Source organism: Citrus clementina, unplaced genomic scaffold, assembly GCF_000493195.1.
Source record: "Citrus clementina cultivar Clemenules unplaced genomic scaffold, Citrus_clementina_v1.0 scaffold_5, whole genome shotgun sequence".
In the NCBI taxonomy this organism is placed as follows: domain Eukaryota; kingdom Viridiplantae; phylum Streptophyta; class Magnoliopsida; order Sapindales; family Rutaceae; genus Citrus; species Citrus x clementina.
In genome coordinates, this window is record NW_006262201.1 from 32,311,457 (window position 1) to 32,335,424 (window position 23,968).

Here is a 23,968-nt window from a genome sequence, read left to right on the forward strand (position 1 = left end):
GTCACGCTGGTGAATTTTTTAATCAATTTTTTTTGTGTTCCGGATGGTAAATTGGGGAGGGTTGAAACTTTCTAAGATAATCAAACACACGACATGGTAATGTATGGGAATCAATATAAGATAGACTATAGAAGCCGATGTTGTCCGTTTTCAAGGGTGTAATTATGTTGAAAGGTATGAGTCCCTTGAAAAGATTTTTGAGTGAGGGTTAATTTCTATTTATCTTAGATAATTGACATATTTTAATCTGAGCGTCTAAATTATTGAAGCAAAAAAAATAAGAAATGTTCCAACTAAAGTGAGATTAACATTTCATTTTCTGTGATTTCATCATTCACGTGATAATGTCACATTGATTGACATATCATTTGAGATAACCAAAAAAAAAAAAAAAGAGAATAACAATATTACCTTAGTAATAGTGGAATAATATACAGGTAAGTCTCTTTAGAGGGTTACTAAGAGTATTTTGAATACCAATGCAAGTATAGAAGAACATAGGATTGACTCAAAAGGAGTTGTTACTTTGACATTTGTCATGAGAAGGTTACATGAATGACAATTTAACGATCTTGAGACTGATAATAGCCATTACACAACCCATCATCAATTGTGGATGATACTTATTCACAAAACTTCAAACTTTGACAAGCCATGCACATAATAACTATGAAAAAAATATTTAATGATTAGAATAAACAACTTTTTGTAGGAACAACAAGTTTGACTTTGAGTTTTTTTTTTTTTGTGTGGGTAATTTCTTGTTGATGATTTTAAGGATTAAACTATCAATTCAGTAGGTCCAATCACCCTCAACCACATGAAAAAATATGGCCCAAATCCAGCTCATTGCCTCGTTCATTTGTTCTCATGACCCACAAAATAATCAATCATTCGGACCATTTTCAAAGGCCCGAAGCCTTTTGCTTGGGCTAATTCTAAATTCCTACTGCTAACAGGCCAGTTTCCTTTTCCACTTTCATGTTTTCAATTGATGATTATGCTAAATCATCTTCAATTTCCCAAAACTTAATTTTTTTAATCAATTCCAAAACCTGATTTTAGTATACTATTTTTATTCTTAAAATATAGGGTCAAGGTTGTCTTCCATTCTTTATATTCTTTTAAGTGACAATGTAGTTTTAGTTTATTTTGAATGAAAAGGAACCCCCACTAAATAATTGGCTTGAATCAAATACACTTTATGAAAAAAATTATGTACTTACAAAAGCTTGAATTATTTTTTAATAAATTAAGAAATTATATATGTAACAATATTCTGAAAAGTTCTCTCACATTGTATAAATGTACAATATTAAAGTGGGGAATTTTCTTTTTCTTTTTTTTTTTTGAAAAAAAAAAGCTCCCAACGGCGCCGTTTTGAGATGCGCGAAACGAAACTTAAAATCCCTTGACCGCGAAGCAACTCCAAACAAGCACAAATTTCCCGCTAAACCAAAACTCGAGTGCCACGTTGGCAATCCGCGTGATTCGTCATTGACCAATCAGAACTAGTGAAGGCCCCTATATAAATTTACACTCCACCTGATTTCCCATTCCACAAAAGTACTCAAAAGCAATTTCACCGATCTTTTGTGTGGCTTCACTTTCAATCGCTTCAAACCAAACCGAAATCTAGGGTTAGGGTTTTTCTGTAATAAGAATGAGTTCAACTGGAGGGTCAACGAAGGGCGGCAGGGGTAAGCCGAAGGCTTCGAAATCGGTCTCGCGGTCGCATAAGGCGGGCCTTCAGTTCCCGGTGGGCAGGATCGCTAGGTTTTTGAAGGCCGGAAAGTACGCTGAGCGAGTCGGCGCCGGAGCTCCTGTTTACCTCTCTGCCGTGCTTGAGTACCTCGCTGCTGAGGTTTGTTTGTTTGTTTTATTATTGCCTGATAATGAAATTAGGGTTTGATTGAATTGAACTTTGAATTTGTGAAATTTGCTTCTCATTGGTAAATATTTTATTTTTTAAAGGTGTCTTAAATCATTTCTTCATGAAAACAAATACAACAGGAATTATGTTTTTTGGATTATTTTATTCTTAAGTACGGCTGTTTACTTGTTGAATACTTCAAATGTCAGTTTTTTTTTTCAAAATTGTTTCTTGGAAATTGATTATTATTTTTTTTAATTTTTTAAATGGGTCTTAAACATTTCTTCATCAAAACAAATAGAACTGGGATTATATAATTAGATTAATTTATTCTTAAGCACTGATGGTGAAGAAGAATTAAAGCTGTTTGCTTATTGATACTTCAAAAATTGTTTCTTGAAACTGATTAAATGGTTCAAGATTGTGATTTTTCCAGTCTTGTAATATGGGAAATGATTTTATGTGTTTCAATCTACAGGTTCTGGAGCTTGCTGGCAATGCAGCAAGGGACAACAAGAAGAACCGTATAGTGCCAAGGCATATTCAGCTTGCAGTTCGAAATGATGAGGAATTGAGCAAGCTGCTGGGCTCGGTTACCATTGCCAATGGAGGTGTTTTACCCAACATTCACCAGACGCTGCTTCCCAAGAAGGTGGGGAAAGGAAAGGGTGACATTGGTTCTGCTTCTCAAGAGTTCTAGACTCTGCTCTGTCAGAATTTTACTAGTATCTGTAAAAAAAGAAAAAAAAGGAAAAATGGTTATGAGTTTTTTTCTTATGGTAACAGAGATTGCATTTGCTAATCTTTTTCACTATGTGTAACTTAATGAGATTATTCCATTGCTTTCCACATGTTATTTGTTATCGAACAATATAGAACCTAGATTAATTCTCCTGATAGGGCATTCTCTATTGAATCAATACAAGAGCCAATAGATCTTCCCAATGCCATTGCCTCTGCTAGTCTTGATCTAACTTGTATGTGGTGGTGTGATATAAGAACTGTATTCAGCGCTGCCCATTTCACTTGAGAGTCAGCCTCACTCTTATTGTAACCTAGCCATTGAAACACTTTGTCTAGCTGTTCCATGATCCAAATAAAGCAGTTAAGTAACCCAGAAACAGTATCAGTTATGGTGAAGTTGATGAAATATAAAACCTGACCTTGTTAATATCGCTATAATGGCCTTCTGAGTGTCCAAATACTAAATGCTCTGCCACTAGGCCTCCTAATATTACACATGAAAAGTTGTTCAGAGTCTGCAACCAATTATCAACTGTTAGTTGAAAAGTTTCAATCCAGGTGCTTGTAATGCTGGATAATTCTCCATTTTATTCCAATTAGCACAGGCATAAATGTTTAAATTTGTTCTCAATGGACATGAATATGTAATGTTTCAATCTTCTATTCTTATTCCGTTCTAGTTGTATATCCCCTTAACCAAAACTAGCACATAAATGCATTGAAAGTGAATGCTTTACTTGTCAAAAATTTGACAAAAAGGAAGCTTTTCACCTTAGATGAAATTTCACCTCTGTTGCCCTGCATGGAGTAATCACACATAAAATAAAAACTCTGTCAAAATCATCATAAGAAATAGAAACAATTATTTTAACAAATTAGCTAGCAGTGCAGTACTGAATGCATCATTCCCTGTTGCTGATAATTTCACACAGTCGATTGTGAGGCTTGTATAATATATATCGGGCCACCTTATTCATCGTTATTGTGAAGAAACAGAAAAAGGATGTCTTACCCAGCTGCCTACTTGACCAGTATCTTTCTTTTGCTTCCTTGCATCAGCGACCTACATGCAGAGACAAACTGTGAGGTATGAAATATTTAGAGTTACAGGAGAATGCCGCTACTATTAATGAACAGAAAAGTATTAGTCATTTTTTCCCCCTAAAAGCAACGTAGTAAACATAAATAAGAAATGAATTTAGGAGTAATTATTCGTTTTAGTCTTCACTGACAAGCCATCAATACATTGGCATTTAATATAGATCTGACTTACGTGCATCAAATAAATGGGATTTTTTTAAAATAATTAACCATACAGAGCACTACCGTTGAATAAAATTTAGCAAAAGGCAACATTACACTTACTTCATTAAGAAAATCAAAACCAACAAATTGAACTCTTCCTACAGCGAAGTCATCTTGCCTTAGGGCTTCCACACTTGGTATTTCATAGCCTTTTGGAAGAACCCCAAGCAAGTAGCCAGTGAGAAAATGACCAGCTTCATGCTGGGCAAGTATGTTTGTCATTGTTAGGTACTTTCTCAGGAAGACATATAATAAACAAGTTCAAGAAGATGAAAGTTTAAAAGAAAAGTTTGCTTACTTGCACGCACATGAAATGATCTTCTTCTTTGAGAGACACATAACTGCCATCTTCCACAATACTCTCAACTGTATCACTTGGAGCCTATTAGATAAACGTAGGACTACCTATATTAAGTCTTGACTGTAGAATCATTTCAATTATTCACACATGAAAATCATTAATTTGGTGATTCAATGATCCATCTCTTCAGGGCACACAATGAAGCAAATATTTATTAGATTAACCTTAAAACTAACAATAAAGTTGTACATGAAAGAAAAATTGAAGAAAAATCAGTTACATATCTATACATATTAAACTTACATAAGCAAAGAAATAGCAAAATTGCAGCATTGTGATTTAAGGTTTTCCTATGTTTGGTTGCATTGAATTCAGTCAAAGTACAGGAATTATGTGGAATTGAAGGTCATCTTCATCAGAAAACTAGCAATTGAGATCTCTAACGCTGACTCAACACCAATTCATAATCTCTAATCCCTCTCAATCGAACACAAATCAAGAGAATTGCTATGTAAGATCAAATGCTTCCATGACCCAATTTTGCATCTTTAACAAAATTTGCCATATTTATAACTGCCATGCTTGCACTAAATTTTGAAACTACTGACTGGTAAAGTGTTTGGTAAATAGTAAACACTCACTTACATTTGACAACTTAGCGGTTTCCTATCAAATCTGAAACACCTCAATCAATCAAATCTGATCACAATCAACATAAACAATGTCTAAGAGAAAAATGAATAAACTAAATACCTCATCTAACGAATCAAAAAGATTGCATCTTTCTATTGATTCCATAACTGAATCAAACAATGCTCGTAGAGTTAACAATTCCTTCGAGTCGAGCTCTGATTCGTCTAACGATGACAGCCTTTTAGGCACCTACACAGAAATACGCACGTGCCCGTATAAATATACACAGATTAATACGTATTCTGGAATCTCTGAGAGAGGGAAAAGGAAAAAAAAAAGACCTGTTTGGCGGCGCCAAAGCCACGTAGGCCGCCGGCGGGCTTGCGCTGAAGCTGCTTGACCAGAGACAGAGCCACCTTGAAATTGCCTCTAGAAAGCTCCCTATCTACCCTTTTCAGAGCTTGACGACGCCGTTTAGCGTACTCGGCTTCTTTTCCACTCGCCGCCACTAGCTCCCCTCCGAACTGGCAGCTCAAAGCCGAGTACATGCTGAGTGAAGAATTCCGTTTTCGCTCGCGAGAAAATGAAATTACAGTTGAAGGTAACGCAGTCGAAGATTCCCCACATTTAAACGACATCGTAGAAGCATTGTAATTTTGTTATAAACAGGGGCTTTTCTGTCATTTTAAATGAAAATACTCACCCGTGTAAGTTCGTTATCAGGACAATAATCTGGCGCGATGCAATGTCACTGCCACTGTTCAATCCTGTTTCTGGTTACCGTTAAAAACCTAGAATTAATTTTTATTTCCTCTCAAATTATTTAATCATTAATTTTTAAAATTGAATTAATTTCATGGCCACGTTAATTTACAATAACTTGTGCTTATTATCTTCGCGTCCCGGAGTGAAGGTCCTCTCTTTAAGTAGAGTTGTAAGTTCATCTGAGGTTGAAGTCTCAAAACGACGAGTTTTGAAGCAAGTGGACGAGGAGCTAAGCAAGGGAGATGAAAGGGCTGCGCTTGCTCTGGTAAAAGATTTGCAGGGAAAGCCTGGTGGGCTTCGATGTTTTGGCGCTGCCCGTCAGGTTCGTTTGCTTGTTTGACCATTTTTTTCTATTGCTATTATTTTTCTTGCACTCAAATGTAAGGGAAATAACTTATTAGTATATTTCTAAGATTAATTAGCTTCAAAATTAGAATCAATGCATATTTAATTACGGGTGTGTGTGAAAAGAACTTCATTATGGCGAAAAAGTAGAGAGTCAATTATAAAGGTGTTCAACTTGCAGATACCTCAGAGGCTCTACACCTTAGATGAATTGAAGTTGAATGGAATAGAGACGAGATCACTTCTGTCGCCGGTGGATGAAACTCTTGGTTCGATAGAACGGAATCTGCAGCTTGCTGCCATTGCGGGAGGCGTTTCTGCTTGGAATGTGTTTAGTTTTAATCCACAACAGATTTTGTATCTGTCTTTGGCATTGTTGTTCCTCTGGACAGTGGACTCGGTAATTTCTAACCTTCACACTGTAGCTCAATCAATTTTTGTGGTGAAAATTTTCTCGCCAATTAATTAGCTACTGTGTTTAATCATAGTGGTTTTTGCAGGTCTCTTACAATGGAGGAGTTGGCAGCTTGGTTCTTGACACAATTGGTCACACCTTCAGTCAGAAGTACCACAATAGGGTTATTCAAGTAAGAAAAATGTCATTTTATCTATATCCTGTTTCTGGAATTTCGTAATAATATTTTTATCTAGCTAATTGAGAGAACAATTTTCAGTCAAATTTTACATATACGTCATAACAAACTTGATGTCACTTTATTTTTTTCATGGCCGTAACATGTTAAAGAGATTGCTTTTGTGGCATTTTGGTAGGATACTACCTTTATAACTTTTCCACTGTCTATTCTGGATTTTTTTTTTTTAAAAAATATAACGAAGAATAGCTTCCATTTAATTCTGCAAATATCATCATTCTATGTAGCATGAAGCTGGGCATTTCTTGATTGCCTACTTGGTGGGTATTCTTCCTAAGGGATATACACTGACTAGTTTGGAAGCTTTGAAGAAAGAAGGATCACTCAATGTTCAAGCGGGGACTGCATTTGTGGATTTTGAATTTCTAGAAGAAGTGGGTAGTTATTTTTTTTTAAATTTATTTTCCTTTTGGTAGCTTTTTCTTCTGTACATCCTATATTGTTCTGCTTCCTCAAGGGTTTGCATTGTCTGGCATATATATCTTGGTAACTTATAGACCTCAATGGTGCCCTCCCTTTTTTGATTCACTTAGGACCTCCTGCCAAGGACATTGGGATGATATATCACTAAAGCTGCAGGTTCTGTCATGTCTTTGTCAGTGGTTGATTGAGGGCATGTGTAATGGAAGGGGAAAAAGGGAAAAAAAGATGAAAAAGAAAAAAGAAATAGTAGCCTAGTATGTATGCACTTTAAGAAATCCCAATGAAATAGATTGATCACTTCAGCTCAACTTTGGTTTCATAGTGAAGAATCACTATATCTAGAACTGCCACCTATAGTAACTATGTAGATCTGAAAAATGACGGCTTCTTGTTAAATTTTATGCCCTAAGGCCCAATCTGATGTCTAAGAACACTTTTAGGCATTAGCTATTTGGCAATTGTTTTGTGTTTGGTCATTTCCATTTTCTAACTGTGTTAGCCTTACTATTTTCTTCTGATTTTCTCATGTCATTGGCAGGTTAATTCCGGTAAAGTATCAGCTACGGTACGTTTTTAACTTCTTACATTCTTTAATCACTGGTCATAGTCATGTTAGATTGTATATTACCCCTAAAAGCGCTGGTTATCTTCTCTTGCTTATATAATTCTAAAGGTTGAATTGAATATATCTTCTCAGACATTGAACAGATTCTCATGCATAGCGCTAGCAGGTGTGGCAACTGAATATCTATTATATGGATACGCTGAGGGTGGCCTTGCTGATATAAATAAGGTTCCTCCACACGACTCTGCTCAATTGACTGCTAGTGAAATCCAGGTCTTTGCTTCTACTATCTTTACTGCTAATTGACCTTTGTTCGATCATGAAACAGTTGGATGCATTACTCAAAGGTTTAGGCTTCACGCAGAAGAAAGCAGATTCTCAAGTCAGATGGTCTTTGTTAAACACAGTCCTACTTTTGCGTCGCCATAAAGGAGCTCGAGCTAAACTTGCAGAGGCCATGACAATGGGGAAATCTTTAGGATCTTGCATCGACATTATAGAAGATAACATAGATGATACTGACACTTAATTTCATCTCCAATTTCTTGATTGTAAACAAAGTTATGCAAATACTGTAATTTGTTATATGTACATAAAATTTCCAAACATCTATGTTAAATTATGATACAGATGTATGTGAAAATTGAAAATCTACCATTCTTGATTGGAGCAAAATTCGAGCCTCAGACGATAGTATTTTTTTTTAAACATAGAAATACTTTAATTTTTTATGTGATTCAGTTAAAATGCAGGGACCTAAACGTTAAAATCGACAAATGAAATTATTAATCAAAGTCAAACGTCAAGACCAATAAAACCTCAGAAAAGAGAAAACTGCTCTGAAACACCGACGTAGGAGACGATGGATGTACAATGGCTTCTGATAATTCACGGCTTGCTGACGCTACTAGTAGTGGTATCGTTTCTCTGCGGGCAATGGCCGATCTTCGAAGGCACTCCAATTCAACGCATCCATTATTTCCTCACTTTTGGCGCCTACGATTACTTCCTGTACTGTCTTTCGCACCAACCCAGTTTTCTCTCTTTTTCGAGAATCGATTCCCTGTGATGATTTTATCTGTGGGTTTCTTGCAGCCGGTTCGTTGGGTCTGTGTTTGGTGAAAAGGCCATCAATGCCATCCTCTCCGTTGAGTATTTCTGCTGCGATCGCCCCAATCCAGTCTTGCAGGTTTCTAATTTGTTTTTTTCCTTTATAATTTGTTTGAATTGTGCGTGCAAGTTGTATGATGATGTGAGTTCTTGATAAATTTGACAACAAAAAGGGGATTTGAAAGTCGGACTTTTGGGATTATTCAAAATTGACAATTGCTTTAACTGGGGTTGGTATTTTTGTACTAAGTGAGTTAGTTTTAGGGTGCTCCTTTTGTTCGTTGGAAGTCTGCTAGTGTAAAGCCAAAATACCTAAAAGCACTTATAGAAAAAGCATCTATTAAGTGCTTCTTTAGAGAACTGTTCAAGTGTATTTGACTGAACCGTCTATTATCTGCTTCTCCAAATAACACTTTGGTTGCCTTTTTGATGTTGAATATGCATTTTTCTATTTCATCTATGTATTTCAAGATAGGCATAAATGTGCATTTTGATGTTTGAAAGCATTTTTTGGGGTCTAGAAAGCACTTGGGATCTGTAAGTTCAGTTTTTGGACTCTAAATTCTGCATTCTATTATGGAAATTATCATTACCAGCTAAATTGCATAGCAAAAGGAAAATCTTTGTCTTATGCTGTTGTGGAAGAAGACATTTAATTCTCATATCTTTGATTGTGATCCATCAGTTCTTATTCTTGAGGTTAGGGAATGGATCACTTTAGGGATGAATTTTCAGATAATTTTATTTAGGGATTATATAATGATGAAGGTACTTTCTTGAAGTTAGAGAATAACAGTTTTATGTGCAAGTTCTTAGATGGTTTGCTTCTATACCTTCCTGGTAATTTTGTTTTGTTGTTTTCTATTCAATAATCTAACAAATGCCTCAACATATTGATAATTCTTTTGCTCTTTTGTGAGCTTTGACTCGATTGATATAAAGATTTTGACTGGAAAAGGTTAGATGCTCAACCTTTTAAGAAGATTGGTTATGATTGGGTTACAAAAGATGTAAGATAGGGTGAGGTAGAATTTTGGGTTTATCTTCGACTGCAAAGAATTACAAACTGAGTAAATGTTCTAAATTTTTCTGCTGTTGTGAAAGTTGCTTATGTATATTTTTTTCTTTTTCATTTATGAATTTATTCATTTAACTTTTTCTATAATTTTACCACACAGACATATAAAAGGTTTCCCTTTCTTGTTATCACATGGTAAATCTTTTGTTAAAAATTTCTCTTTTATTGCAGATAATATATTTGGCAATAATTGGAATCACTTATTATTTTATTGCAAAGTCATCCTTTAGCTATATTCCTGGATATTATTTAAGTGGATTTCATAGGTAAGAAACCATGCATGGATATGTTATTTTTATGGCTCTTGTTTTATGCTGAACTTAAGTAATAATTTTTAAGGTCTTCCAGGTATACAAGCTTGTTGGGGGTTGGCATTGGTGTTTTTTTCTTTCTGTTAACCAGCTTTACGGATCCAGGAACTGTGAAAGCTGAGAATGTTTCTCAATATCAATCTGCTTATCCTTATGACAATATCATATACACAGAGAAAGAATGTTCAACTTGTAAAATTCCAAAGTGAGTTCCTTTCTTTCTTAATAAACACTCTCTTTAAAACTTCTTGTTTCATCTGTAATGAAAAGATTTTTCTTTGGATCTTTGTTTCAGACCTGCTAGGTCGAAGCACTGCAGCATATGTAATTGCTGTGTTGCTCGGTTTGACCATCATTGTGGATGGATGGTACAGTTTTATTTTAAACTATATTCCTTGTTGTATATGCTGAATGATGAAAATCATCAATTCTTTTGATTTGCACTGAATTTTTTTTAACTATTGCAGAACAATTGTATAGGGGAGAGAAATACCCGATATTTTATGGCTTTTCTTTTATGGTGAGTATTCTATGATTATTAGAATCTCTTTTGGCCTTAGTTGGGTCATCATCACCTTTGCTAGTTGGCCCTTTAGATATACAATAAGCTGCATGTATTTTGTTCCATTGATTTATTTATGTTAAATGCTACATTAGTGTTTTGCAGGCATTTGTTTCTTTGTTTATATGGAATTGTAGCCCTTGGGTTTGTTCTGGCTGGAAGATTAAAAGAATTAAGAGTTGTATATATTCTAACAGGTAATGATGATATCAATTGAAGATCTAGTTGTTATATTGTCTGCTTTTAAGAGTCAATATGACATGTCTTTCTTCATCCTTTTTGCAGTTTATTATGGTATAGAAAATTCATTTCGCAAGTTAGCTCCACATGTTGTACAGGTGAGTATTTCAAACAATTTATCATACTTCTTTAACATGTGAACTTGTTCAATACATGGACGATGGGCAAAAATTGTGTTTTGAATTAACTTAAGAGTGCCTTTTCCAATGGCATATGGGATTTGCTGAATTATTTCCTATAATAAGTTGATTGTCCCTCAGCAGAATCCGAATCTGGAGATATTTGATCTTTACATCTCTAGAAACGTGTGCTTCATCGCTTGTCTGTTATTATCTACTGAGAAATATTTTTTAACTTTGAAAAAAATCATTAAACTATCTTTTCTGATGTCAAGAAAATATATGACAGCTCTTATGGTAGCTATTAACATGTTTGTGTGTGTGCATTGGGATGTTTCTTTGCATTCACGTATCTAATCAAAAGTCCATGTGTTTGACATTTTGCACTCGCAGCCTTTTTTGGCTACTTGATTAACATGTTTTTGGTGTGTAACAGTGGTTGTTGGGTTCATATAACACTCAGATACTTCTTATGGTGTTTCTTGCTGTTGTTTCTCTCCTGCTGGCGGGCTTCTTTGGGTACCATGCCAACCTTTGTCGAACAAATACAACAACAAATGAGGTAAATCTTTGGCAATTATTTAACATTTCTTGCAAATATAAGAGGGCAGGATGTGGGAATAAACTTCATGGCTCTGTGGCTGCTACACGTAAAATTAGGCCTCTGTTGAGATATGCTTAACATCTCAAGAGAAAATTTTACGTCAACAACTTGACATAACATTTAAAGTTTGTTACTGAAACCCTGGTTTTATGTGTGGTTATCTACTTCAAATACAGACTGTCAAGTGGCAAGATCATATGAACTGGCAGAGGAAGGTGAATGAAGCAAGGGCAAGTGCTGCAGCACTTAAAGCAAGCATCAATGGGATGAGCAGCGAAAGAAAGCCTCCAGATAGCAAATGGAAAACCTTTTTTCGTAGATCCCCCTTGGAAGACACTGGGGCTGTTGTTAAGAACAACATCTACGATAGAGGCATCCTTCACAATGTTTGGGAGGTCATATCTCCCCCATCAACAAGACGGTCATTTTTACGAACCAAATCAAAGTCCAGCTGAGAACGCTGTAAAAAACTCTACACTCACTGTGTTATCAATGCAGTTGGCATTCCTGTAGTGTCATGGCTCATCTTGGAGTTCAGATTTGTAATTTTTCTCTGCAAGCCACAATAGGAGGATATGTTAGCAGTAGCATTGTATCTCATTATTTATTGCCTTTAGTGAAAGTTTGAGGGTGTCATCATTACTGGATAGAGAGGTTGATAGCGTGTGTTATTGTGGGAGATTCTGAAGAAGTAGGAAAATAGTCATATCTCATTTTGTAAAACAACATTACATATTTTAGTTCCATTAAACCTTTTTTTTTTTTTTTTTTTTAAATTTATTGATTCTAATTTTCTCCCCACCGATGTGAGCGGGGCTCGAATACCGAGATTTTTATTTTCAACAAGATATTTTACTGCCTGATTAGATGAGATCCACAAATTAAAGTTGAATTACACTGGGAACGGTGCTATAATTAAAAAAAGAATTTGAAAAAAGATTGGTGCAGTTTTCTTTGGAAATCACCATACAAAATTCAACATTTTTTGTTTTCTTTTGTTTTCATTAATACACGTGTACTTTTTTTTAGCATGACCTCTTTATGGTAAAATATGATATAATATTTTACCTAGTAGTTTTTATAGTTTCATTTTTTAGCTGGATGCTCGGTAGTCATGAGTGTATAAACTATGCCAGAATAACATTTTTCTTGGAACAATACTCGTGTATAAAATTTCACTGTAAAATTTTACAACGTTACTTGAACATAAAATCTCTTTGATCTCCTAGCATTTAAGAACGGTGGATCTACATTGAAGAGAGGACGGGATTCTTATTTTATTATAAATTAAAGTTTTACAAAGTTACTTGAAAATTGAAAGTTGAAACCTATCTATTTTAACTGACTTTAACTAACTACATATACCAGTAAACAAATTAGTTTTTTTTTTTTTTCTAATATCTTATCAGTTAAAATTTCAATTCATAACTTAAAGACTTTCAAACAGAAAAACTTTAACTACCTTCATACATGTAAATAAATTAGTTTCTTCTACCATATTATCAGTAGATGATTTCAACTTATATCTTGAATTTCCACACAGAAAACTTGGTTACTTAATTAACTTAAGCTTTAGTTAAAATCTCTACGTGACTCGTGGTCATTTGGTTCTCTTACAATTTTCGAAAGCTTTGGCTTTTGTAAATATACAAATGATTATCAGCTGCAGCCCCGCACCTGAAGACTAACATATATAAACTAGCTTTTTTAATCTTTTTCGAACAGAGAATAAGATTCTAAATAAAGATAATAAACTACTTGCTACCATGAGTTACTTTAATCTTGAATATTGATAAGTGCAGCCATAAAGATACAAATTTACATATAAATTTGATCTACTCGTACTGATTTAACAGAAATGATATGTCCACAAACTTTTGGTATAATTAATTTTATTTAAATTGTTTGTGACATAAAATGATTAATATTTGAAAATATTATATGGGTTACATCATTTATTTTTATTACGTATGTTTGTATTCAAACAATCATGTCATGACACATTGGTTTTTTTAAAAATTTAGGGCCGTAATATCACTTATAATATTATGGGGGTACCACATCTTTTGCTCTGTATTATGATTCTAAAGAGTATAATAATACTAATTGGGAGTATTAAGGAATCACTGTAGTCAACTATTGCTTAATTGTATATTATCTATTTTTGGTTGTAAATATTTTATTCTTGCATAGTTTTTGTACTCTAAAAAGTTAGCGATAGGCGAATTATTGATTTATTTTCCTTTCTATGCGATCTTGTAAATTATATAAATTGTAATCGTCTCATTCAATGAAGATTGGCAAAGCCATTCTTTCTCAATCTATATTCTTCTCTAAAGCTTTTTAATGGTTTAAATTAAAAGGTTTTAATTTTTTTTAAATTATTATTGGTGATGTTGATGCGAGATTCTGGTTACACCTTCCAACGACCAGGATGTCTGCTCGATCAACCTCACCTCGATCAGGAACTCTCCTCGTACGCTTTCTTCTCTAAGTATCCCTGCGTTCACAGAAACAAGTCAGAGCACGCCGGTTATTTTCCCGGCGTAAACCCTCCGACGCTCAAGTCAGATATGAAGGCTCTGGGAACGTTTGCCACAAATCTTATGGCTTTTAGGTAGTTTTTCTCTCTTTTAATATTTCCTTTCTCTCTGTTCTAATCTCAAAAATCCTAACCCTTTTACCTTCGTTGGCTACCTTTTTATAGGCTTCCTCTGAATCCCGGTCTTCCGTAGTCCACGCCCATTATTCTGCCCACCCTCGGATGTGGATGCCCCAATGTCGTCATTGTGGGCGAATGGAGATGGACTTCGTGCCTTGATTCTCGGATAGGAACGCACGTCCTGCCAACTGTCGTTGACTGGGTCTCCTCACCTCGACCCCTAGCAGGAATGGCCTTCTGCCTCTAACAGGAATTCGTCCTCGCGAATGGCATATTCGTGAACGAGCAGAATATCCCTGCTCCTGTTCCCCTACTACCAGGCTCTTACAGGACACACCTGCTCGCAGGACTTTGCCACCAAATATCTGCTCATCACTTCTGGTCTCGCCGAAGTATTTCCCTCAAACACCGGTCCCCCAGTTTCTGGTGTTGGGTAATGTAATGGACCAGCAGTAGAAACTCAACGGTTTTTGCTCGCGTGGGACTGGAAAAGGCTGCCAAGAGTCGTGTCGTATTTAGTTGCGGATGCGGTGATGTGGCAGAAATCTACCCCTCCATTTGAATTTCAAACCTACGGTTGCAAAATTCTCAGAATATGCGTCATTAAATGCTGGCAGCCCAAGAGTTTGCTTCTCAGTAAGAAAACCCAAAATCTTCAAACACGAACTCGTCATTTTCTCCATTCTTGTCTCTCCGGCGAATGAACCTCGGCATTAAAGCTGTCATCCCTGTCTCTCTCTGACCGAGTCCCTGCTTCAGGTATTTCTTCTATTTTCCTGGTCTTGGTTGGTTGTAGATAATTTCTTTTTTCTTTGCTTTGCTTGGGGTAGTAGTTGGCGGTGGCGTTTTGGTTATTATTTGGGGAATGTCGAAGGGTAAGGAGAAAGTCGTCGAGATTGATGACGACGAAATGGGTTTCTTGCCTAATCTGCTCATTGATCCTGCTTTTGACCCCGGGATCCCCTTAGAACCCATTAGGTCTAGTGTCGGGACTAGTGCTAGGAAGATGTCCCCCCAAACAACCTCCACGAGCGGAAGTAATGATGAGGAGAGATCTTCTGGCTCTGAAGGCACCTTGAGTGAGAATGAGGAAGGTGATTCTGGTGAGGTGTCTCCATCTGGAACACCACGACCAGAAGAACGGGGTACAGTAGGAGGTAGAGCCTTGTCGCGTGATTATGCCATTGATTACATGTCGTGCACGACCACGTTTGACGAGCTCAATGACCTCCGACTTAGGTATAGTATTCCTGGTGAGATACCTCTTAAGATCCCAGGAAAGAAGGATACACCTAGCCGGCCTCATAGGGGATACGTTACCCTGTTTCTGGAGAGCTTTAAGTATGGGCTGAGGTGTCCCTTGCAACCTTACTTTGCCCAGATACTTAACGGGCTAAATCTGGCTCCTGGTCAGCTGAACCCCAATGGGTGGAGAGTGCTCTCTGGTCTATTCATAATGTGGGACAGATGTTGCCAAAGCGAGCTCACGGTTGATGAGGTGAAACACCTGTATCAGCTGAAGAGCAGCCCTAAAGATGCCGGCTGGTACTACTTCCAATCTAGTACCAAGAGCAGGAAACCCATAACTGATCTTCCCACTGGTGGTGGTGGGACTTGGAAGAGGAAATTCTTTTTTACTGGGGGTCCTTGGGGTCAAGTTGCACAAATAGACGGGAAGGATTGTCGCGTCCCACCCCGTTTCACGGTCCCAGGTTGCCTGCTCGCTTTAGATGTCTTGTATCCATAGTTGTTCTTGCTGTATTGGTTTGTCTCTAACCAAGTGTCTGTTTGTGCTGTAGTTTCTTGGGGTGTTCATTTCCCGCTCAAGCCTGGTCAGCTCAAACGGGTTGAGGCTGTACTAGCCAACTCCTGCCCGAGCCGAGAACTGATAACTATTTACAATTTACTCGAGTCTCGCTTGGTACTACCTGGCCATAAGATGGAGGACGCTGTGATTGGGGCTCTGAATAGAAAACGTTCTCGACCTCAAACCACGAAGAAGGACCAGAACAAGGATGCCCCTACTGTAAAGCGGGCCAACATCGTGCAGCAGGTCTCTCCCTTGAAGTCTTTACCTCCTCATTCTGCCAAACTCGGCGAGACCAGTGGAGCAGCTACTGATCCTGCTTCCTCTTCGCCTCCTGTCGGGCATAGGTCTCGTTTACCTGACGGCCGAGCAGAACACTTGGCCCTCTATCTCAACGAGCTTTCCAAACTCGTGAGCAAGAAAGACCTCGAGGACTTTGATGGCTGCACCCTAGGCGAGCTGGTGGGGGCCATGCAGTATAGTGCTTTCCATCTCAGTTGTATGACCACCTACTATAAGGCCAAGGTTGGCCGTTATGACAGGAAGATGAAGGAGGACATTCAGTCGGCGACGACCAGAGCTGACGTTACTGAGAAGAAAGCAGGGGACTTAAACCTCGAGAATTTGAAGTTGATTGAGCGAGAATCTCTTGCTCAAGCCAAGGCTATTACTCTCGAGGAAGAGCTGGCCAAGGTCAAGGAAGATCTGCAAATGCAGAAAGCTATGTACGAGGCTCAGCTCGAATCTCTCCGTGGTTCCCACCGGGTTCAGGTCGAGAACTTAGAGAAGGAGGCTGACAACCAGTACGACCAGGGACTTCGGCATTCCTATCGTTGCATCATGGCCGTCCTCGGGAAGCAACACCCTGATTTGAAGATGGATGACCTTGCAGCTGGTGTTGCTCAACATCTGGACGAGGAGGCGGCCAAGGAAGATGCTGAAGGGGTAGAGCCGATCGTGATTGAGGAGGAGAACTCTCCTCCTCGTGCAGTACCTGCTGATGTTGGCGAGGTGAGCACCCCCCCGGACGCAACTGGTGATACCCCCCTGCACCTGAGGAGGTCCAGCCAACGGATGCTGCTCGGCTTACTGATCCTCCATCTTCTTAATATATTTCTTGTATTGTAATGAACAATGTTTGTGAAGATTATCTCCTCTGTTAATTATTAACAAATTAATAAAAATATTTTTGATTACTTTCTTGTGTTGTAATCATGAGTTATTTTTCGTTTGAGAATCTGCTCGTCTTTGTCTGGTCGAGCAGGTTCTGGCTTGGCACATGGTTTTGCCACATGCCTTTGAAAATTCTTCAATGCTTGGGATTCTGCTTGCCTTCGCGTGGTCGAGCAGATCTTGGAATGCTTGGCTTCTGGTCTCACCATAAAACAGGCTTTGAGACTTGGTGAGCCTCTGCATGCCTTAGAAGATATTTCGATGATTGGGGATTCTGCTCGCCTTCGTGTGGTCGAGAAGATCCTGGCACGCTTGGCTTCTGTCTCGCCATAAAACAGACTTTGAGACTTGGTGAGCCTCTGCATGCCTTAGAAGATATTTTGATGATTGGGGATTCTGCTCGCCTTCATGTGGTCGAGCAGATCCTGGCACGCTTGGCTTCTGTCTCGCCATAAAACAGGCTTTGAGACTTGGTGAGCCTCTGCATGCCTTAGAAGATTCTTCGATGATTGGGAATTCTGCTCGCCTTCGTGTGGTCGAGCAGATCCTGGCACGCTTGGCTTCTGTCTCGCCATAAAATAGGCTTTGAGACTTGGTGAGCCTTTGCATGCCTTAGAAGATTCTTCGATGATTGGGAATTCTGCTCGCCTTCGTGTGGTCGAGCAGATCCTGGCACGCTTGGCTTCTGTCTCGCCATAAAATAGGCTTTGAGACTTGGTGAGCCTTTGCATGCCTTAGAAGATTCTTCGATGATTGGGAATTCTGCTCGCCTTCGTGTGGTCGAGCAGATCCTGGCACGCTTGGCTTCTGTCTCGCCATAAACAGGCTATGAGACTTTGGTGAGACTTTGCATGCCTTAGTAAATTCTTCAATGCTTGGGATTCTGCTCGCCTTATCGTGGTCGAGCAGATCCTGGCACGCTTGGCTTCTGGTCTCGCCATAAACAGGCTTTGAGACTTGGTGAGCCTTTGCATGCCTTAGTAAATTCTTCAATGCTTGGGATTCTGCTCGCCTTCTCGTAGTCGAGCAGATCCTGGCACGCTTGGCTTCTGGTCTCGCCATAAACAGGCTTTGAGACTTGGTGAGCCTTTGCATGCCTTAGTAAATTTCTTGATAGTGTATTTGACTGGAACTCCTCATTGATTCATTTATTATTGAATTCGGCTTACATGAGATTGCTTTGAAATAAGAAATGAAAAATAGAGAACAACGGGTACGAACAGAAATAACTTTAAAACATGAGTAAGTCTTACTATAAATATTTCCTGAGGTGTGCCGTGCTCCATGGGCGTTTCACCTCGTGGCCATCCGTGCGAACCAGCTTGTAAACTCTGAATCCAACTAGCTGCCATTCCTGGCTTCCACTCGGGTATCAAGGGATGTTATCTGCATTGCTTCCCTTACTGCCGAGGAGTAGCAGCTTCTTGCGATCCTCTGGTCTCCTCGTACCACTCCAACTACCCCATTCACCCGGTACTTGAGAGCCAGATAATGGTTGGACAGCACCGCTTTGCTCATCCTCAGAAATGGCCGGCCTAGGATCATCTGATAAGGACCTTCCTCATCCACTACCACAAAGTCTAGTATCATTGTCCTTTCTGTCGGGGAGCTCCCAATCGTGATAGGCAGCTCGACCACGCCCAGAGGGACCAACTTTCCTCCTCCAAACCCCTTCAAGGAGGTATTTGTGTAATCCAACTTCAGGTCTGCTATTCCTATCTCGTCCAGGGTTGACTTAAACAACACATCAACTGAACTCCCAGTGTCAACCAGTATCCTGTCAAACTTCTTGCTAGCAACAGTGGCCTTGATGACCAAAGCATCCTCGTGGGGGTATATGATCCCTTCTTCATCCTCATCTGTCCACATGATTGGCACTTGCCTGACTCTTGCACGTTTGGCTGCTGGGGTGTTGAAGAATACCTCTTTGCTGGTCATGGCGTATCTAGCATAATTCTTTCTCGACCTGTTGGAATCTCCGGCCAATGTTGGGCCCCCGGCTATAACCCTTACTGCAGGCTGCTCGCGCCTCAAGTTCCTGTCACTCTGCTCCCCTTCACTTGTTGAGGCTACCATTGGGAAGGTCCCATCTACAAACTCGTCCAGATACCCATTTCTCACCAAATCTTCAACCTGGGTCTTAAGATCTCTGCAATCTGCTGTGGTGTGGCCATGAGTGCCATGGAACTTACAATAGCGTCCCATATCCCTCCTGCTGGGTATCTTTGTTATTGGAGCAGGGAGGTATAACAATCCTCGGTCCTTTATGGCCTCGTATACTTCGTCCAGGGACATCTTCAAGGAAGTGTATCGCCCATACTCCTGGTTCTGGTCGATCAGGTGCACAGCTCTTTCTCTATTTGCTCCGTTCTGAGTTGGAGGCGATGACAGCATTTCTGGTCTGCTCCCTCTACTACCGTGGGGGTGTTGATGAAGACCATCATATGCCGAATCATGCATTCTCCAAGGCTCCCTAGCTGGGGAACGAGGAAGGTGCGCCCTGCTGCGCTGATACTGTGGTGGCCTCTGATGAGGCTGGTGAACTGTTACCCGACCTCCTGTTCCACTACCTGAGGCCTGGAGGTCCCTCCTCCTGATCGGCCCATTTCCCGGTAATGCCCTATTCTCTTTCTTTTCCAGCCCCTCCAGCTGGTCTGTCTTAATCCGAGCTGCCTTTTCTTCCTCGATCTCTATGTCTCTTTTAGCCTGCTCGTATGCGGCTGCATACGTCTGAATAGCTAGGCTTCTCAAGTTGTACCACAGCCTTCCTATCTTCACTTCCTCTTTCAATCCCCTTAGTGCCTGAGGATAGTCGAAGGCTCCCAAATCGAGGACAGCACGATGAAACCTCTTAATGAATTCCCGAAGGGTTTCTTGCTCCCCTTGCTTCATGCTTTTTAGCTCCATCATGTCATCTTCTGGTGCCATTGCCCCACGAAACTGCTCTGCAAACTCCTGGCACATCTGCTCGAAGGTTTTAATGCTCCCTCGAGGAAGTTTCCTGTACCACTCTCGTGCACGTCCCTCAAGGGATAGTGGGAACACCCTGCACCTTTGGGATTGAGATCATCCTTGTACCCCAGTTATGTCGTTGAAACGCTCTATGTGCACCAGCGGATCCGTTCGTCCCGAATACCTAAGGTCTGGGAGGCGGAAATCTCTCGGAATAACTGCCCTCATGATCTCTGCTGCGAGCGGTGATTCTCCGTCCAGCATTATCCTCCAACTAAGAGCTCTGCTCCTTCCTTGCATGTCGTCAATTATCTGCGCTAGTCTGCGCACTTCCTCCTCCAGCTGCACTGCACGACCAGGGTCACGTGCTGCAACTTGATCCCGCTCTTGCTCTACATCAAGCAAGTGTTGCCTCAACTCTGTTTCCTCTGCATTTGCCACCCCGTCGTCCTCGTCAAAAATCTGTCTTGCCGGGGATTGCTATTCCTCTCTACGGAATTCTCCCCGCAGAGGTATGTTACCTCTCTCACCACCAAATCTCCCAGTGGTTTGACTTCTCCTTGTACTATCGGGACCTGGTGCCACCCACCAACTCTCATCCTTTCCTCCTGGGTCACCCTTCGTTCACTCCGCAACTCATGCAGGATGGTTGTCAGGGTCTCCATCTGCTTTTCCATCCGTTCCATCCGGTCGAACATGGCTTTTTCCCGTGCTTCACTGGCTATCTCCCTCAGAGTCACGGAATCGTTAAGCCTCATATCACCCCCTTGTGCACTACTTCCTCCTGTCTCCATTGCTTTTCACTTGCTTCACTCCTCTTCTTGCTATCAACAGAAGCTTTTTGAGCAGCTCCCCACAGACGGCGCCAAAATGTTGATGCGAGATTCTGCTCACACCTTCCAACGACCAGGATGTCTGCTCGATCAACCTCACCTCGATCAGGAACTCTCCTCGTACGCTTTCTTCTCTAAGTATCCCTGCGTTCACAGAAACAAGTCAGAGCACGCCAGTTGTTTTCCCGGCGTAAACCCTCCGACGCTCAAGTCAGATATGAAGGATCTGGGAACGTTTGCCACAAATCTTATGGCTTTTAGGTCGTTTTTCTCTCTTTTAATATTTCCTTTCTCTCTGTTCTAATCTCAAAAATCCTAACCCTTTTACCTTCGTTGGCTACCTTTTTATAGGCTTCCTCTGAATCCCGGTCTTCCGTAGTCCACGCCCATTATTCTGCCCACCCTCGGATGTGGATGCCCCAATGTCGTCATTGTGGGCGAATAGAGATGGACTTCGTGCCTTAATTCTCGGTTAGGAACGCATGTCCTGCCAACTGTCGTTGACTGGGTCTCCTCGCCTCGACCCCTAGCAGGAATGGCCTTCTGCCTCTAACAGGAAGTCGTCCTCGCGAATGGCATATTCGTGAACGAGCAGAATATCCCTGCTCCTGTTCCCCTGCTACCAGGCTCTTACAGGACACACCTGCTCGCAGGACTTTGCCACCAAATATCTGCTCATCACTTCTGGTCTCGCCGAAGTATTTCCCTCAAACAGGTGAGACCATTAGCACCTAATAACTATTTGTATTGTTTATTTAAGCATAATATGACAAATAATTAAGTTCTCTCTTTTTCGTGATAGGGTTATTACCCTCTTATTACTCCAACTATGCCAAAATCTATCTCAAGTACACTGATATTTTCTATGAATGTAAGTTATATACAATAATGGTACAACTTATTGTCTACATACTAAATTATATATATGGGTTAACCACAATTCTACCGCTTCTGATCGTTTCAAATCAGCAGATCATCGCACCGAATAACCACATCTTAATCTTATAATTGCGTTTCTTCGGTTGCTCACACACATGAAATAATTTTGCCATGCACCACGGGTAATCAGTGGAACGGTGTCATATAAATGATAAGTTGTATATGGGTTATTTGAGTTTTGATAACTGAAATGACTCAATAGGAGTTAGCAAGCATTGCACCAACAAGCTCAATCCGGCCGAGATGGGCACCGCAGGTATCGCATGGTAGAAAACATTAGTAAGAGCTGAACTTTATTATGGTCCGTGAAAGCTATCAACCCATGCAGTTTAATAGTATTAAGCAATGATATTGTTAAACTATATGACTTAATAGCTTTCGCAGTTTAATATTTTTATTCAGCATGCGTGGTTATTGACAAGAATTTATTGAATCCACGTTTGGGCTCATAATAAATTGAAAGACATTACACTATTAAACTGCACGGTTTAATAGTTTTTTTGGATTTTAACAAAGTCTTGGATCCTAAACTGAAACATTTTTGAAATATATATATATATATTGGTAGCGTGCTCCTATTCCCTTACGAAACTTTTGTTATTGGGTTAGCCATACACTTCACACGTTTCTATCGATTCACATGCAGTGTCCGCATTAAAAAAATAAGGGTGCTTGCATTTCTAATGTATTAAAATATGTATTTTTTTTGTATTTTAGCTAGTATCTTTATTTTAACAAAGCAAAAATGTCCTCACTAGAAAAGGACTATATATATGCCGTATGGTTTAATATCATAATCGCATAAAAAAAATGAGGACGCTTGCATGAGAGAATGATGATGATAATAATAATAATAATAATAATAATAATAATAATAATAATAATAATAATAATAATAATAATAAACTCTAGTGAGGACATCTTCACTTTGTTAAAGTGAAGACGACGCTATTAAAATAAAAGAAACACAGATCTTAATATACTAACCGACAAAAAAATACAAATTTTAATGTATTGATATCTATATATATATTTTTTGTTTTAGTAGTTCACTTTAACATTTTTGATCCTATCAAATAAACAGATCATTGCACCAAATAATAACAACTTATAATTGCATTAATTCTATTGCTCACATACATAAAATAATTTTTTTTTCCTTATGGGTTTTTTGAGTTTTGATTGCTCAAATGACTCAACAGGAGTTAGCAAAGTGTTACATTAACAAGCTCAATCCGGCCAAGATTGCCAGCAAACATACTGAAGCAAAGGGAACCAGAAATCGCATGGTAGAAAACAATTAAACATTAGTAAGAATCATGGGTAGGCGCAAACGATACATACATATACATGTCTACACACAATTGAGTCTTGGCCTTCCTCATATCTCCAAAAAGTTACTTGAACAGCGAGCTTAGTTTCTTCTTCCCTATGATTATTTTAACAATTCATATCTTCATGTGCACCCAACAAACACAGTAACATAACATAACATACACAAAAGACGTAGATAAATATTTCTTATTTGAAATTTATTAAATGAACAATGCTTAATAGTCCTGGGGGATGTAGCTCAAATGGTAGAGCGCTCGCTTTGCATGCGAGAGGTACAGGGTTCGATCCCCTGCATCTCCAATTTATGCATTTATTTTTAATCTTATTTTTCAGCGTAACAAGTTGTTTGATTTTCGGGTTCAACATTTGCTGTCAATTACAGGTTTTTTCTAATCTTATTTAGTTTTTTTTTTTTTCTAATTTGTTGTTACTTTCAAAGATTTCATATGTTCAATTAATATGAAGACTTAGATTAGGTCTTTCTTTACATTTGAATTGACTAATCAAACAAAGAAAGTCGCTGTTGCTTCCAAAATTTTTAATTTTGCTTCATTGCTTGTGCTTTTTTATTTTTTTGGCAAGTTGAATGAGCCGGCTTCATTTGTAAAATAATTTAAATTGTAAAGTTCAATACCA

The 23,968-nt window shown here is 39.1% G+C and overlaps 4 protein-coding genes and 1 non-coding gene across 6 annotated transcripts; 4 read left to right on the forward strand and 1 right to left on the reverse strand.

Moving 5' to 3' along the window:
- The first annotated feature begins 1,555 nt into the window (after positions 1–1,555).
- On the forward strand, positions 1,556–2,772 carry LOC18041685 (histone H2AX). Its single transcript, XM_006433173.2, has 2 exons — positions 1,556–1,864; positions 2,352–2,772. Exons 1-2 carry the CDS (start codon positions 1,664–1,666, stop codon positions 2,571–2,573), a joined length of 423 nt encoding a protein of 140 aa, XP_006433236.1. The 5' UTR covers positions 1,556–1,663; the 3' UTR covers positions 2,574–2,772.
- LOC112098343 lies at positions 2,255–5,416 on the reverse strand. The gene is made up of 8 exons (XM_024184444.1): positions 5,198–5,416; positions 4,977–5,105; positions 4,221–4,304; positions 3,983–4,123; positions 3,630–3,680; positions 3,389–3,415; positions 3,037–3,132; positions 2,255–2,953 (listed from the first exon to the last, which is right to left on the reverse strand). Exons 1-8 carry the CDS (start codon positions 5,402–5,404, stop codon positions 2,753–2,755), a joined length of 936 nt encoding a protein of 311 aa, XP_024040212.1. The 5' UTR covers positions 5,405–5,416; the 3' UTR covers positions 2,255–2,752.
- Positions 5,417–5,569: 153 nt separating this feature from the next.
- On the forward strand, positions 5,570–8,282 carry LOC18041687. Of its 2 annotated transcripts, XM_006433178.2 has the most exons (7): positions 5,570–5,943; positions 6,148–6,366; positions 6,467–6,553; positions 6,847–6,993; positions 7,581–7,607; positions 7,740–7,835; positions 7,936–8,282. In XM_006433178.2, exons 1-7 carry the CDS (start codon positions 5,713–5,715, stop codon positions 8,134–8,136), a joined length of 1,008 nt encoding a protein of 335 aa, XP_006433241.1. In that variant the 5' UTR covers positions 5,570–5,712; the 3' UTR covers positions 8,137–8,282. The 2 variants fall into 2 exon arrangements, with proteins under 2 accessions (XP_006433241.1, XP_024040213.1); XM_024184445.1 differs by lacking the exon at positions 6,847–6,993.
- A 154-nt stretch (positions 8,283–8,436) lies between these two features.
- Positions 8,437–12,396, forward strand: LOC18041619 (probable protein S-acyltransferase 17). Its single transcript, XM_006433179.2, has 10 exons — positions 8,437–8,618; positions 8,703–8,796; positions 9,967–10,061; positions 10,144–10,311; positions 10,402–10,474; positions 10,574–10,626; positions 10,774–10,865; positions 10,954–11,006; positions 11,464–11,589; positions 11,808–12,396. Exons 1-10 carry the CDS (start codon positions 8,470–8,472, stop codon positions 12,084–12,086), a joined length of 1,182 nt encoding a protein of 393 aa, XP_006433242.1. The 5' UTR covers positions 8,437–8,469; the 3' UTR covers positions 12,087–12,396.
- Positions 12,397–23,559: 11,163 nt separating this feature from the next.
- Positions 23,560–23,632, forward strand: TRNAA-UGC. The gene has a single exon. It is a non-coding gene; the product is annotated as a tRNA-Ala (tRNA).
- Positions 23,633–23,968: the final 336 nt, after the last annotated feature.